The sequence below is a fragment of the Leopardus geoffroyi genome, chromosome E3, assembly GCF_018350155.1.
Source record: "Leopardus geoffroyi isolate Oge1 chromosome E3, O.geoffroyi_Oge1_pat1.0, whole genome shotgun sequence".
NCBI lineage: Eukaryota > Metazoa > Chordata > Mammalia > Carnivora > Felidae > Leopardus > Leopardus geoffroyi.
Window position 1 is genome coordinate 7,700,438 of NC_059340.1, and position 16,784 is coordinate 7,717,221.

General features: G+C 53.4%; 1 protein-coding gene across 3 annotated transcripts in view; it reads right to left on the reverse strand.

The window, feature by feature from the left end:
- The window catches only part of EPHB4 (EPH receptor B4), a 30,648-nt gene extending 13,876 nt beyond the window's left edge, over positions 1–16,772 (reverse strand). The window contains exons 1-2 of one of the 3 annotated variants that reach the window (XM_045462216.1): positions 16,029–16,772; positions 85–155 (exon numbers count right to left, since the gene is read on the reverse strand). In XM_045462216.1, the coding sequence (XP_045318172.1) occupies positions 85–155; positions 16,029–16,035 (78 nt within the window). In that variant the 5' untranslated portion in view covers positions 16,036–16,772. Of the gene's footprint in view, positions 1–84; positions 156–2,883; positions 3,403–15,978 lie in introns of those variants that run through there. The other 2 variants (XM_045462218.1, XM_045462215.1) reach the window with 2 other exon arrangements.
- Positions 16,773–16,784: the final 12 nt, after the last annotated feature.

The following is a 16,784-nucleotide window of genomic DNA, read 5'->3' on the forward strand; positions in this document are numbered from 1 at the left end:
ATGGGAAGCAGGCCAGCACAGGTACCTCTTGTCCCTCCTCCTCCGGTGTCCCTCCAAGCCCCAGCTCCTGGGCCTGCCTCCTACCTGCCCCTCCACCTGAGGGAACGTGACCCACTTCAGATCTGCAGTTTCCAGTTTCGTGTTCAGCAGGGTCTCTAAGACAGACAGACAGACAGACAGACAGACAGACAGTCAGCACTGGGGGAGACGCCAGGGAGACCAGATCCCTGGGAACTGACTGAGGCAGGTGGGTCCTCTGAGCTCCAAGCTGGTGGCATTGGGGCTGACTGAGCCGAGAAATGAAGAGGGGAGCAAGTCCTGTCCTCTGCCACCCTGTTTCTCATCTCTTTATTGGAGTGCCAACCCCACCCCTAACAGCTGGCAGGCACCGGGCTGCCCCCCTCCGAATTCCCTGATCTAGGCTTCTGAGAACCGCTCTGCCCGGAGGAAAGGGGAAGAAGGCCAAACAGCTCAGACAGAGTTAAACTAGAACCCCAACCTGGCATGACCTGAGGGAAGAGAACCGCAGGCAGGGGGATACCCCTCCCTACAGGGCCTGCCTCACCTCCACTCACAGTCCCTTCCTCAAATCCAAAGTCACTGCCTCCCTCCCTGCAACCCCATTCCTGCTCCAGGCTTCCACCTCCTTTTGGGACCAAACACTCCAGTCCTTTAGATCCCTGAAGGTGGTACTCAGCTGCCCAGGCCCAGCCCTGCCACCACCACCCCCTGCCCCCACCTCAAGAGCTCGCTGCTGTCAGAGGAGGAAGTGCTGGAGGCCAGGACGCTTGGGTTCCCGCCCTGGCCCCTGCCTGCAGAGGCCTCACATCTGGATTTGGTTACGGGAAGGAAAAGGGGAGGAGATTTTAGGGGTGTGTGTATGGAGGGGTGAACACACCTGGCTCCGCTCCGCTCTGGTCTCTGGGGAGGGGCATCGGGGGAGGGGTGGGGCTCTGGCGGAAAGGGGGGATTAGGAGAAACATCACAGCCCCTGGCAGTGGAGGGTAGAGGGAGGGTAGGGGAATCCCCTGGGAGGCTAGTGCCATGTGGGAGGCCCCCCAGGGGAGCCAGCAGCACACCTGGGACCAGGTTCCCCCTACTCACCCGCCTGCCTCCCTCTGCCCCTGTGGGGGCTGCAGGGGAGAAGGGAAGGTGGGTGGGTGGGGCAGCCTCCTCCCAGGGGCCAAGTGATGTCCACGGAGGGCAAGGGGTCAGACGGGACCCCAGCCAACCCGAGGTGAGGCCCGGGCCCCTGGGGGTGGCAGGAGCCAACCCGGCACGCTGGGGACAGGATGCCCGGGTTCTGGGAAGGGGGTGGATAGAGGCTGCCGTCTCCACCCTCCATTGTTCCAGCCTGGATAGTGTTTTCCTGTCTCCAATTTACACACTGTCTGTTTCAGGGCTGTCCTCAGCGCTCTGAGAGACTCACTTTCTCTCCTCCTATCTCAGGCTCAGAGGGCCTGCCTCAATCTGTCAATTCTCTTGCCTCTCACCTCTCTCCTCCACCCTCTGTTCACCTCCATTTCTGTCACTATACTCCCCTAGGTTTTCCGTCTCCAGCCTTTCACGTTCACTGGGGCACGTGGCCCTGGGCAGGTTATCTCACTCTTCTAAGCCTCAGTCTCCTCATCTGTAAAATGGGGGCAACAATCCCTCCCACAGCAGGGCTGTTGTGAAGGTGAAAATTTAGCACAGGCCTCGGGCTGGGAAGGAACTTACTTAGCAGCATGAAAACATTCCCCCTTTCTCCTTTGCCTCTTTCCTTCACTCTGGACATGCTTTGCCCTGGGGCGTATCTCCCCACTTTGTCTTCCTTTCCCTCACTCAGTTATTTCCCCTTCTTTCTCGGAGCCGGGCAAGGGTTCCCTCTCCCCCTTCCCAGCCTTTGATCCCCAGCTCAGAGCAGCACTGCCCAGCCTGGGGGAGAGGGGTTTCCAACTGCCTTTGATTCCTCCTCCTCAGCAGTCCCCCCCCCCCCCACCGCCAGAGACCCCTTTGATTCCAGGCAGTGAAGGGGGGGAAGGAGGCAGCTCATTGAAAGGAGATTAGGGCCGTAGGAGGAGGGTTTATAGGGCTCTGGGCTCGGCTCCCCCTCTAGGAGATGAAGCGAGGGAAAAGACTCCTGGATGAAGAAACATCTGGGAGGAACACAGAAAAATCAGAAATCTAGAAAGATTGGTAGCTATTAGGCTAAGTTCAGGTGACCCGGGGGCTGTGAAGGTCAGTTTCTGCAGGCCTGTGGGGTTGGAGAAGGGGGCCTAGGCAGGACTAGTGCAGGTCTGGGGTCTAGACGGCATTTAAAGGGCTGAGGTGCAGCCTGGGGAAACCAGGGAGGGGGCCTCACGGCAGCAGAGGCAGTGGCTTTGAGACAGATTTGGGCGTTTGGAGGGTGAGTTTAGAAGGTGGCCCAGCTGCCAGAGGCCAGGGGAACTGCAGGATCAAGGTGTGAACGATGAGGAATGGGGGTGGGGGCAGTTTTCTGGCCTAGCATTCTGCCTGGTCTACAGTTGTTCCTCCAGAAACGTTTCCTCATGTTTGGCAGAGGTGGGAAGAGGGACAGAAGCTTTGGAGACAGTTTGAAGGTTGGAGGAGGGAGAAAAGGAAAGGCTGCCAAGGGCGTACGGAATCAGGGTTAAGAATTTGGGAAGCTGGGGCAGGGGCAAGTCCCGGGACGGAGCTCCACTCCTTCTCTTTCCCAAACAAAAGAAAACTCCACTCCCCGCTGGGCCGCCTCCTCCCCGCCCCCCGCCCGGTCTAGCACTATTGGTCCGAAGTGCTCAGGGTTGGGGTGCCGGAGTAGGGGCAGACCGAGGCCGGCTCCCTCACTCCGAGGCCCAACTTTGGGGGCCCCTGGGGTGCCGGGGTGCCCCCTGGGAAACTCACCTTCTAAAGCCGCGACGAGCGAAGCCCAGCAAAGCAGAGCCCGGAGCTCCATGGCGCCGCCTTTCTCGGGTTGGATCCGATCCGAGTTTGGGGGGCACTAGCCCCCCCAGGTCGGACCCCCCCCCTCGAGACGGCAGACACCGACTCCCCACCCGGGACCCTCGGTCGGGGCCCTCAGCGCGGGCCCATGCGGGCGCGCTCGGCACAGGCACCAGGCGGCGGCGTCCAGGTGTGGCCCCGCGTCCCCGCCGCGCGCGCGGGCGGGCGGGGGGCGTCCTCGCACTGGCTGCGCCGGGCGGGCGCAGAGCGAGACGTGGCTAGAGTCGGGGTCCCTCCGGGGCCTCGGGGTCCCGCCCCGCCTGGCTGGGGGTGGGCCGGCCGCTCGCGGTCTCCCCCCCTCCCTGGAGTGGTGCTGCTCGCGCGCCGGGCCGGGTGCGCTCCGAGCCGGCCGGGAGGGTGGGAGCGGAGCGGGGACAGAGCGGGAGGGAGGGAGACTGCGGCGCGGGGCCGGGCGGGCCGGGGCTGGGCCGGGTTGGGACTGGGCCGGGCGGCGCCTGGCCGGGGAGGGAGGGGCGCGCGGGGGGCGGGGGAGCTCCCCCCTCCCCGAGTCCGGGCTCGGCGTGGGGGCCGGGGCGCGCTGATTGGAGCGCGCACTGCTGAATAATTCATGAGGGAAGCAGAGCGGGACGCCGAGCGGAGCAGGTCGGGAAGTTGGGAGAAAGTTTGGTGAAGGGGGAGGGGCGGCGGGCGCGGAGCCCGGGGACCGCCCAGACGTGCGCGGTGGCCTTGCGCCCTGACGCGGACCGCGCGTGTCGGGGCCGGGGCCCGGGGACCCCCGGGGCAGGTCCGAACCCAGCACACGGCAGGCAGCGGAGAAACACACCCAGCAGCAGCACGGAGGGCCGCCGGGACGTGCGTGGAAAAGTGCACTGCTCACTCGAAGCCGGCTCCAACCTTCTTGCGGACTTTGGATTCTACTCCTGGATGCGCCCACTACTCCATAGTTGGCGCAGGGGACCATGTTTGGGGGAAGTTTCTGAGGATGGAGGGTGGCGCATTGGGCTCCCGAGACAGCGATCGCTGCTTAGATGACCCTGGAGCGAACGTTCACAAAATCACTCAACAAACATTAGGTATGGGGACCTGCTGTGCGCGCAACCTAGCGAAGTGGGGCAACTGGGTTGAGATGGGGAGGAGTATAGAAAAAAAGGAAAAAAGGAAGCAGGAGTAAATAAAAGGTAGGTGGGACCGAGAGTAAAGAGTCTGGATGGATTCCCAAATCACCATCTTCACTCTCACTGTCGCGTTGGGGAGAGCTCATTGCCGCCCGCAGCCCTGACCCCTGGGGCTGGGCCGGGGCTGCTGCTGTCTTTCCAGAGGCTGTTTCCTGTCTGGCTCCTGGGGGCCCTTGGGATGGCTGGGAGGGCCCTTCCTCTCTTTGCCGCCTCCCCACCCCCATCCCATCAGTTAGAGGGGAGGGTCCAGGAAAACAGTGCTCCTCCCACCAACCCCCTTATAAGTCAGGTCACCTATGGAGGGGGGGCGCTGCAGGAGTCCGCCAGTGAAGAGCTGGAAGAAAAGGGTTTAACTCAGAAATTTAAGGGAGACAGAGTCTGGAGTTGCTGAGGAGCCGAGAGAGTGAAGGAACACTCCTTGCTGCCCAGGACGTTGGGGAGGGAGGTGGATGGAGGGGGGGCGAGGAGACTGCCAAGCGCTTCTAACCCCCCAAGAGGACAGCTAGGCTTGCAGTGACCTCTTGTCCCAGCACACTTATCTTCCGGCCACAAGTGTGCTCCCCACACCCCTGCCCTTCCTCATGGCCCTGCCTGGGTCCTGCTCCGGGGTGGGGGGTCACGGAGGGCAGGAAACAGCCGGCTTGGCTGGAGCCAGGCAGACCAGGCCAGGGCCAGGAATCCCCTCCTCCCTCCTTGATCCAAGCCATATCTCCCTTCTCTCACTCAGCTTCTCCTCCAGGTTAAACACCCACCTCCTCACTCAGAACACACACACCTTTCCCTGCTTCTCACTACACACTCAAATTCTTTCCTCCAAAAGTTATGTCTCTATCTCTCCCTGGGCTCTGTGCTCAACCTCCTTGTGCCCTTGATTGCTTGAATTGTCTCATTTGGTTGGGACCCCTGATGCGGTGGGAGGTGGATGGCCTGAATGGTAAAGAGAGACCCACACAGATGCACAGAGAAATGAGGCAGGGGGAGTGAGGGCTGATGAGACAGAGGGGTGCAGCTCACTGCAGATTTGAACCCTGTACTTCTGACCCCTGAGAACCAGGCCCCCTCAGCTATAGGGAAGAGAACTCAGATAAGAAAATACCCAGTTGAGGGGCGCCTGGGTAGCTCAGTCCGTCAAGTGTCCAACTTCGGCTCAGGTTATGACCTCATGTTCATGAGTTCAAGCCCCAAATCGGGCTCTGCGCTGACAGCTCAGAGCCTGGAGCCTGCTTTGGATTCTGTCTCCCTCTCTCTCTTCCCCTCCCCTGTTCACATTCTGTCTCTATGTCTCAAGTATAAATAAATATTAGAGAAAAAGAAAATACCGAGTCGATCCCTTATCATAGGGTCCTCAGTCCCCACCCCTCCCATCATGTAAGCCAGTTCCCAATATCTAATGTATACCAGTAAAAGAATGAATAATGGGGCACCTTGCTGGCTCAGTCAGAAGAACCTGCAATTGTTGACCTCCGGGTCGTGAGTTCAAGCCCCACATCGGGTGTAGAGATTATTCAAATAAATAAATAAACATAAAAAAACACAAAAAAATAAATAAAGGAATGAATAAAATAAAGCTGTTATTAAGCATCTGCTATGTGCCAAGCGATCACTGTGCTAGTTTGCAGATTTGTAAAGCAAGGCTCCTGGCCTCAAAGATCTTCTAATGGGGCAGGAATCCCAGTATTTCCCCTTTCCTTGGAGATGATATCTGAGCTTTTCACTCCAATGCTCAGGAGTGTCTATCCTGTGAGTGTGAAGTCATTTCCTCCACCCTCCATCCACCCAGGACTACTTCCTAGCAAAGCTAATTCAGTATCTACTGTATTACATTACGTAAGTGAGCAGCCAAATCACTACCTGGATGGATGCTTGTGGAACAGACCTGAGCAAATCTCGGATGCTCCTTCCTTCATTATTAGAGTGCCTCACTGCCCTCTCACCCCAAAATTAGGCTGTCACCCCCTGTTCCTTGCCTATGATCATCGCCATGGCAGTACCTGTGTAGAGCATCCCCACCCCAACAGCTGGTCGGGCTTTTAAATTTTTTATTTTTATTTATTTATTTATTTATTTATTTATTTATTTATTTATTTATTTTTAAACGTTTATTTATATTTGAGACAGAGAGAGACAGAGCATGAACGGGGGAGGGTCAGAGAGAGGGAGACACAGAATCTGAAACAGGCTCCAGGCTCTGAGCTGTCAGCACGGAGCCCGACGCGGGGCTCGAACTCACGGACCGCGAGATCATGACCTGAGCCTAAGTCGGACATTTAACCAACTGAGCCACCTAGGCGCCCCTAAATTTTTTATTTTTGAGTATATATCTCTATACCCAAAGTGGGGCTTGAACTTACAACTTCAAAATCAAAAGTCACGTGTTCTACCAACTGAGCCAGACAGGTGCCCCAGGTTTCCTTCTTGCTACCCACATCATGACAGTTATTTGGCGCAGTGTTGGAGTTAGGACTTTCCCTATATGTAATAAACAACAAATCATCCCTTTCACTGAAAATTCTGGAAATTGTCATTCCTCCTCCCATATCCCAGTGCCCTTCATAGAGTGCACCTCACCCTGTCAAGTCTAGAGTTAAGTTTAGTGGAAGCCCATGAAGTTTAAGCTTCCGCACCCCTCACCTGACTGCCCCTCCCACTGTCCTGGTTAATGAGTGCCATCAATTTAAACAGTTTTTAAGGTGAATTCCAGCACAAGAATGTTTGAAATAGCCTGAAATCTTACGGCCCTTACACAAAGGGAATTTGGTAGAGGTTTCAACATTGCCAATAATGAGTTGTAAACCTCAGTGAGATCTTTATAAACTTTCAATAATGAAAGAAAAAAAAAGTCAACTGGCCATCACAGAGGGAAGATGGAGACAAAGAGAAATAAAAAGTAGTATTACAGAGTCCTTATCATATGAAGACGTAGCCCCAGTACATAGGTAAGAAAAAGGTAGGACATGAACGTATTATACAGATGTGTTGGGCAATTATTTACTACACCTAGCCTGTTTTTCTCGATTTGGTAGTATTTATGGTAATTGTCATCTTAACTTTTGCTGTGATTTCTACATTTATTTTTTTAAACATTTATATTTGAGATAGAGAGTGTGTGTGCGCGTGCGGGGGGAGCGGGAGAGGGTTAGAGAGAGGGGGAGACACAGAATCTGAAGCAGGCTCTAGGCTCTGAGCTGTCAGCACCGAGCCCAATGTGGGGCTCGAACCCACGAACCGCGAGATCGTGACCTGAGCCGAAGTCAGAAGCTTAACCAACTGAGCCGCCCAGGCACCCCCGTGATTTCTGCATTTAAGCAAACATTAGCTTTTCTACCTAATTGCAGCTTCACAGTTTTATTTTCTTAAGGCGGGTTCCCCATGTTATACAAACTTCAGGACTCACAAAACCTGAATCCACTCCTTGTCTGACCACCAGACATCTTCCCAAACTCATCATATGTGAAATTGTAATAGACACAAGTGTAAAAGAGTTTATAAATTTATTAGTGATTGTATTTTCATTGTTTGTGGTCCCAGGTTTCCTAAAAGCAGGTACAATGTGTGTTGTGCTCAACGCTAAGTCCAACGCAAGTCTGGCCCATGTACATACTCAGTAAATGTACATACTTATTCCTTTATTAACTAGTCATTCTTTAATTCACTCAGCATTAATTAATTAATTAATTTATTTATTTTTGAGAGGCAGAATGAGACAGAGCATGAGCAGGGGACGGGCAGAGGGAGAAGGAGACACAGAATCTGAAGCAGACTCCAGGCTTCGAACTGTCAGCACAGAGCCCGACACGGGACTTGAACCCATGAACCGCGAGATCATGACCTGAGCCGAAGTCGGACACTTAACCAACTGAGCCACCCAGGCACCCCAACTCAGCAATTATCATTATTCTAAGTTTATTTATTTATTATGAGATAGCAAGTGTGTGCACAGGGGAGGGGCAGAGAGAGAGGGAGAGAATCCCAAGGAGGCTCTGCACTGTCAGTGTGGAGCCCCACTTGGGGCTCGAACCCATGATCCACGAGATCATGACCTGAGCAGAAACCACGAGTCGTCATTTAACCGACTGAACCACTCAGGCACCCCTCAACAATTATTTATTGTACTTTTGCTATGGACCAGGACTGGGGACACAAAGTCATCCTTGACAGCCCAGGGGAAGAAACAACCACGAAACTTCAACAGAACGCAGGAAGCTATGTGTGGAGCATAAGTAGTGGCATACAGAGGGTCCTATGGGATCCCAGGGGGAGCACACGTAATCCAACCTGCGGGTTCAAGGTGAACTTTCTGGAGAAGATGATGCTGTCTGACTGGAGTCCTAGAGGAGATTGGGGGAAAGGTTGCTTTAAAGGCAGAAGGGGGCGGTGCCTGGGTGGGTCATTTGTTGAGTGTCTTACTTCAGCTCTGATTGTGATCTCACTGTGGGTTCAGGTCCTGCATCGGGCTCTGTGCTGACGCGTGGAGCCTACTTTGGATCCTCTGTCTCCCTCTCTCTCTGTCCTCCCCCCCTCAAAAATAAATAAACATTAAAAAAAAAAAAAAGGCAGAAGAAAAGCAAAAACAAGAGTGTGGACGTAGTGAGATTGTCCCTGTGCTGCCAGAGTTCAGGACACCAGGGTGTAGATTGCCAGGACAGTGACAGTGGATGAGCTGGTGACATGAGCAAGGGCCAGCCTGACATCACAGGACAATCCTGGAGTGCAGGCTTGTCCTGAACACCTGGGGAACCACTGAAGGGTTTGAGACAAAGAGGCAACCCTATCGGACTTGTGTAGAAAGACCCCATGTGTCCAACTTTGGAGAGTAGATTGAAAGGGATCAAGACTGGGGCGCCTGGGTGGCTCAGTCGGTTGGGCATCTGACTTCGGCTCGGGTCATGATCTCGCGGTCCGTGAGTTCGAGCCTCGTGTCGGGCTCTGTGCTGACAGCTCAGAGCCTGGAGCCTGTTTCAGATTCTTTTTTTTTTTTTTTTTTTTAATTTTTTTTTTTTTAACGTTTATTTATTTTTGGGACAGAGAGAGACAGAGCATGAACGGGGGAGGGGCAGAGAGAGAGGGAGACACAGAATCGGAAACAGGCTCCAGGCTCTGAGCCATCAGCCCAGAGCCCGACGCGGGGCTCGAACTCACGGACTGCGAGATCGTGACCTGGCTGAAGTCGGACGCTTAACCGACTGTGCCACCCAGGCGCCCCTGTTTCAGATTCTGTGTCTCCCTCTCTCTCTGACCCTCCCCCGTTCATGCTGTCTCTCCCTGTCTCAAAAAATAAATAAATGTTAAAAAAAATATATATATGAAAGGGATCAAGACTGAAGGCAGAAAAACCACATGTAGGTCTCCAAATGACAGTAAGGGCTTGAAAGGACAGAAGTATGCGCTCACATGTGAGAGCAGGTAGGTCTTGGAGCCTGGCCATGGGAGTGGGGGAGACTGAAATCAAGTATGGTTCAACTTTCAGACTCTGGCAGCTAGGTAGGAGCCAGGGGACTGGAGCCACCAGGGAGGAAGGTGTGGCCAGGTTGAATTTGAGATCCCTGTGTATCATCCAGAACGCAGGTCCAGCAGTCAACCATACAGGCATTCAGGGGCAGCTTTTTGGCAGGAGATACAGGTTCAGGGGTTACTGGCATATGATGGTGATTGGAGCCTGTGCCCAGTGGGAGGGGGGTTGGAGGAGACTGTAGATTGGAAAGATGGAGGAAAGCCTTACACTTCACTATTTATTTATTTATTTATTTATTTATTTACTTACTTACTTACTTATTTATTTATAAAAGCAAACATTATCATATTTAATTCATCATAAGAACTCTTAGGCAGGATGGGCGTTATTCTGACACCCGCTTTATTTTTTCCTTTATTTATTTAAATGTTTTATTTATTTTTAAGACAGAGAGAGAGACAGAGCATGAGTGGGGATGGGGCAGAGAGAGAGGGAGACACAGAATCTGAAGCAGGCTCCAGGCTCTGAGCTGAGAGCACAGAGCCCTACGCGGGGCTCGAACCCACGAGCTGTGAGATCATGACCTGAGCCAAAGCAGGATGCTCAACCAACTGAGCCACCCAGGCGCCCCTCCTTTATTTATTTTTTAACGGTTATTTATTTTGAGAAAGGGAGAGCGCAAGCAGGAGAGGGACAAAGAAAGAGAGAGAGAAGAGAGAATCCCAAGCACGTTCCGCACTGTCAGCGCAGAGCCATACGTGGGGCTCAAATTCACGAATGAGATCATGACCTGAGCCGAAACCAAAAGTCAGACGCTTAACCGACTGAGCCACCCAGGGTGCCCTTCTGACATCCACTTTAAAGATGACACGGGCTCAGGTTAAGTGAGCCGTCCAATGTACTTGGCCAGTAGTCAGCAGGTTGGCTGACTCCACTGTGGCACTCAGCATACAGGCTGGCCTTCCAGCCCCACCCCCAAGGACCTGAAGGACACCGATGTCCTTTTCCTCCTCCTTCTCTCAGCCAGGCCAGCCAGAGGGCATCTCCCCCCTTTGCCTTGCCCTTATCTTCTAGGGAGGACTGGCAGAGCTCACACCAGAAGCCAAGGCTACCAGAGGGTAAGAAATTGGTGAGAAGGGAGGGGAAGGAGCTGAAGACTAGAGCTAGAAGGGAGAGGTGGAGGAGGAGTGGTAGCAGGGGAGGAGAGGTATCGGGAGGCTCATTGTCCCAGCTGGGAAGTCTTTTGTTTCCTCTCTTCCCTTGGCAGCCTGACAGGATATGAGGCCAAGCCCCCTCTCCATGCCAGCATCCCCCCACCCACTGAACGTGGCCCTTCCCTTACCATTGTGTCCTTGACAGGAATGGGGGGCAGGGGCATTGGCTCTAGGAGGGAATATAAGTGGCTGGGAGGCTAGGCTACTAGGGTCCAGAAGGGACAAGAAGACCCCGGGGGCGAGGGGTGGGGGTGCTGGTTCATGAAGCTTAGCAGAAAAAGCTCTGTGCCTGGGGAGAAGCAGGAAGCCAGGCCTGGGTGGGGCCAGCACAGAGGGTAGCAGGTCGGGCCAGGGGGAGGTAGGTTGGGCCCCAGAGGAGATGACGCAGGGCTTCAGGCCTTTCCCAGCGCCCCCCCCCCCACCCCATTCCAGCCTGTGGGCCTGAGAGCTCACCTGAACTGCACTGTCCCCCCCCCCACCCCCTCCATTCCCAAAAGTTGACATCAACCCTGCTAGGGCAGTTGGGATCTGGCAGAGCCCAGGAAACTCAGGTGTCCTGCCCAGGGCCCTCCACGTCCACTTCGCTGGATTCCCTTCCTCCTCGGGATCCAGGGGTCTGGCCTCTCACTCTGGTCCTCCAGGAATCCTGGAATTTCATCCCTCCCCTCCGCTCCCTCCTGGACCATTCTGCTCCATCAGCTGTTCCTGCAGGAAGGGCGCCCGCTCAGCCTCGCCTCTCTTCCCGAGTCTTTTGTTTGCTGGGTCTGCAGGAAATTGCAGGGGCGGTGGCCAAGGGCTCATCTGCCCCTGGGGCCTGGGGGAGGGGGTCCGGATTCACGAGACTTAATCCTGGGGAGCTCACCCCGCGCTGCGGGGTCGGCAGGGAGGGGGGGGGGCGGGATTGTGGATCGCCAGGGAATTCACATTTAGGGCCTGAACTCTGAGTGGGGCACCTGCGGAGTGGATTAGACGTCCTTGGCCGCGAGAGGCAGTCCGGGTGTGTTCGGGGGTGCCCAGAACTGGAGGCTGGACTGACACTGTGAGGTCACTTAATAGGTTGACCGAGGAGCTTGCACCAGGGGCGAAAAACCCAGATATTGAATCCCAGAACCTCGTCCTACACGCCTCGGATGACAGCGATCCCAAGCAGTGGGGAAGCAGCAGTCAAGTCACACCAAGCATCTCCGAGAATGAGCTAATGCCTTTCTCCTCAAAAAAAAAAAAAAAAAAAAAAAAAAGGTGGGGAGGAGGACCAGCACGTAGCCCCCGAATTCGCGCCTTCCCAGGACGCAACCGCAGACTTAGGCGAGGCGTGGACGCTCTAGCGAGCCGACGCCCTCTCGTTGGTTGCCCTCTCTCTGAGGCCACCCCGGGCGCAGCCATCTTCCCTTCCCAGCAGGCGGGTGGCGCCCGGTGCAGTCACGTGAGGAGCAAGTTTCCCAACCCGTGCAGGCGACTGTCTAGCAGTCTTCTAAAGCGGCAGAGCTACAGTAGCGAAGAAAACAAAAGTTCCTGTTTCGCGGAGCTTGACTTTTTTTGGGGACTAGGCAGGCAGTGAACAAGATAAACAAATATATGACGTATATTAGATGGTGTTAGTGCAATGGAGAAAAAACGGGGATGGGATGAAGGGTGTGGTTCAATTTAAATGAGATTGGTGGAGGAGATTTCAAGAAGACGTCAAAATTTGCGTCCAGAACACCCAAGGAAGCTCATGCCCTGTGGGCCACAGTGCGTTCTTGGAGGCTGGGGCAAGGAGATGAGGAGAGTGGGGTGGGATGCAGATTGGGTAGGGCTACAGGGGTAGAGTGGCCATGAAATACATAGACCACTCCGGCTCAATTCTGAGCCAAAGGAACACTATTAACATTTACACTAAGGCAATGGGCATAAACTTTGTAGTGGAACTATAGCTGATGAATCATGAGTTAAGTATGTTATCCTAATTATTAAAGCTTTTGTCTTTTACAATGGCAAAAATAGGAAACTATTGGAGAATTATTTTTTATTTTTATTATTATTATTTTTTAGTTTATGTTGAGAGAGAGAATCTCAAGCAGGCTTTGAGCCATCAGAGCAGAGCCCCATGCAGGGCTTGAACTCACAAATCTTAAGATCACGACCTGAGCCCACAGTGCCTTGTGGCTGTGCCTCCAACATCTAGGAATGCTCCAGAGTTAAGATAAGAGAGGAGGAAGCCAAAGAGACCGAGCAGGAGGAAATGCGTGAGTGTGGTCTCCTAGAAGAGGAAAGTGGTGGAGGAGAAGATGTAATCAAATGCAGACATACCTCAGAGATAGTACAGGTTTGGGTCTGGACCACTGCAATTAAAGTGAATATCACAAGAAAGCCTGTCAAATGAATTGTTTGGTCCCCAGTGCTCATAAAAGCCATGGGTACACTGCACTGTAATCTATTAAGTGTGAAACAGCATTATGTCTAAAATCCATGTACACACCCTAATTAAAAAAGACTTCATTGTTTAAAACTGCTGACCATCTGAGCTTTCAGTGAGTTGCAACCACTGACCACAGATCACCCTAACGAATATAAAAATAATGAAGAAGTTTGGAATACTGCGAGAATTACCAAAATGTGACAGGCATGAAGTGAGCAAATACTATTGGAAAAATGGTGCCAAAAGACTGGCTCCATGTAGGGCTGCCACAAACCTTCAATGTATAAAAAAAAAATGCAGTATCTGTGAGGTGCAATAAAGCGAGGGGCAATAAAACGAGGTATGCCTGCATGTCAACTGATGATGGTTTAGTAAAATGAGGACTAAGCAGCAACCCTTGGATTGACAGAGTGGAAGTCACAGGTGACTTGATGGGCAGTTTTGTTTTTGCTGAGGGGCAAAAGCCTAAATTTAGTGGGTTTGTTGTTATTATTTTATTACTTTTATTATCTATTTATTTATATTTAATGTTTATTTTTGAGAGAGAGAGAGAGACAGAGCACGAGCAGGGGAGGGGCAGAGAGAGAGGGAAACACAGAATATGAAGCAGGCTCCAGGCTCTGAGCTGGCAGCACAGAGCCGGACGCAGGGCTCAACCCCACAAACTGAGAGATCCTGACCTGAGCCAAAGTCGCATGTCCAACCTACCCAGCCACCCAGGCATCCCATCTTCACATTTCTTTTTAAATCCACTAGGGGCGCCTGGGTGGCTGGGTAGGTTGGGCTTCCCACTTTGGCTGAGGTCAGGATCTCTCAGTTTGTGGGTTGGAGCCCACGTCAAGCTCTGTGCTGACAGCTCAGAGCCTGGAGCTGCTTCGGATTCTGTGTCTCCCTCTCTCTCTGCCCCTCCCCTGCTCTCTCTCTCTCAAAAATAAATAAATATTAAAAAACATTAAAAGAAAAAAATGTGAGGAGGGAGCCTGGGTGGCTTAGGGCTAAGTGTCCGACTTTGGCTCAGGTCATGATCTCATGGCTCGGCTCGTGAGTTCAAGCCCCACATCAGGCTCTGCTGTCAGTGCAGAGCTCACTTTGGATCCTCTGCCCCCCTCTCTCTGCCCCTCCCCTGCTCTCTCTCTCTCTCAAAAATAAAAAAAAATAAAAATAAAAAAAAATAAATGTGAGGAGGGATTGGAAACAGCTAGTATAGACAACTTGTCTAAGGAGTTTTGCTATATAGAACAACAAAGAAATAGAGCGATCATGGGGGAGTACAGTGTATTCAAAAAAGATTTTTTTTTCCTTTTTAAGGCAAGATGGGGAAAAAAAGCATATTTGTATATCTGTGGGAATGAGCCAATGAAAAGAGAAAACAAGATGATGAAATGGGATGTAGTGGCGGGTTGACCTTAGCTGGGAGCATGATCAGTTCATCACTAGTGACAGGAGGAGGGCACAGCGGAGTGTGGTGGTGGATTAGGAGCTTTTAGTCTCTTGGTGGCTTCTGTTTTCCTGCCGAATTGGGAAGTGAGATGGCACTGAGGAGCTGTACAGGAAGCACAGAGGGTTGAACAGAGAGGGGTGAGGATGTAAGTCCTCTAGGAGTGCAGGAGAGTGACTAGACTCATCTGAATGCTGGGCAGCATGAGGGCACACTTGAGGTTCACGGTCATGAATTTGAGATGAGCTCCCACCGTCGGATGTTTTCTTCAGCCACATTTAGCTGCTTGGGCAGGTTCAAGCTGGGCGGGGAGTTGCATTTACCTGGGCTGTGGTTTTGCCAGGAGGTTAATAAAGTGAGAGAGGGACAAGGGAGAGCTTTTCACTGACCATGAACTTTAAGCTGGATAAGAAGGGAAGTGAGTGGGGGACTGGGAAGAGGGCAGGATCAGATCAGTGGATTGGGGTGCAGTGAGGTGGAGGATTGTTGGGGTCAAGGCATGACAAAGACCCTTTCCTTGACCAAACTTCAGTCAGGCTTCTCTGAGCCCTCTTTAGACTTGGCCCCCATCCTTGCTGGGCCTGCCTCGCCTGGCCTAGTTTAGGGAGAATCTTCCCACCCTTGATACTTGATATCTGATCACCCTGGCCTGCCTTCGGCAAGAATCCTAAGTCTGTTTAGCTGGAACCCCCCCATGCTCTTTGTAATTTCCCATCGCTGACTCCCTCGTTCTGCTTGTTGGCTAGAAATGCCCAGCTGCCTTTGCTGTAGAGCCCCAACTCTTTCCCCTATTGTGACAGTTCTGACACCTACTGGAATGGTCCTGAATAAAGTCTTCCTTACCATTTTAACAAGTGTCAGATTAATTTTTTCCTCCCTTAGGAGGCATACCAGAAAAGGTGAATGGAAAGAAGGAGGGCCTGCAGTTATTTACTGGCAAGGACAACATCTGGGCACAGCCACGTGGAGCGTGAGATCTATGTTCAAGCAACTGCCACGCCCGGATATTGGAAGTCTCATCAGTACGGATATTGAAATCATCAAAAATTGCGACAGGATGGTGCTGGAGAGACCCACGAGCCAAACTCTGTTATGGTTAGCAGCGATGACCACTGAAGATGCCACAGTTCAGTTGCTCATGAGACCTCTCCGTGGCAAAGCCAACCTTTGGGCTGCTTTAAGCCCGTTCCTCTCCTAGGGACATGTTGCAGAGAATCTATAGCCAAAGGCCAGTGACCCTAAAAGCACTGTTCATTTCCTGAGGCTCAAATGACCGTGTAGCCACAAAGGACTATGTCAAAGTTTAGCAAGTGATTACGAAAGCTCTCCCAGCTTCAGCTTCCCTAAGAAGTACTTACCTCACAGTGCTTATGCATATATAACGTAGCACGACGTGCAAATAACTTACTGAACATTTCGGCATTGTTTTCGAGTGTCGGTCAGTTCATCCAACCCTCTCGCAGCAACCTCATGCAGGCAGGGCTCTATTTAATCCCCGTTTTATAGATGAGGAAACGTTACCAGGTGGTGCTACTGTTGATGGTAACTGTAAAGAGTGAGGAGGGGAGGAGGTCCCATCTCCCGGAGGTTCACAAGTCCTGTCATGTCTGTTAGAGGGGACGACACCTTGCAGGGAGGCTGGAAGGCGGCAGGAGGACCTTGCGGACCGACGGTGGCCGGCGCAGCCAGGGCTCTCCCGGACCAGCGGCCGATGGCTCCCTCCGATGGCGGACGCGGAGAGCGCAGCCGGTTGGGATGGACCAGGCGTGAGGGGCGGGTCTCCGCGGGGGTGAGGGCTGAGGCCCGTATCCAGAGACATTCCAGGGATTCGAGAGGCCGGAGGAATAGGACTCCGGAAGGCGCCGAGCGACGCGGCCCCGCATTCCCGGCGACGCACCTGGGCCAGGTGTCACATCCCCGCCCACCTGCAGCTGTCTTCCGCCGTCGCCGCACGCCCCTTTCCGTGGTGGCGCCTCCGGGCGTCTCCGCGAGCTCGGAGTGGGCTCCCGCTCGCATAAAGGGTGCCTGTTTGCACGGGGGTGATGGGCCGCTTTAGGGGCCGTGGCCTACACCTTGCCGGAGACGCATCCCTGAGGGGCGACCCAGGGCAGTATCCCAGGCGCGTGTGGAGCAGGAGCCGCGCCGGCCCCCGGAGCCCGAGGGG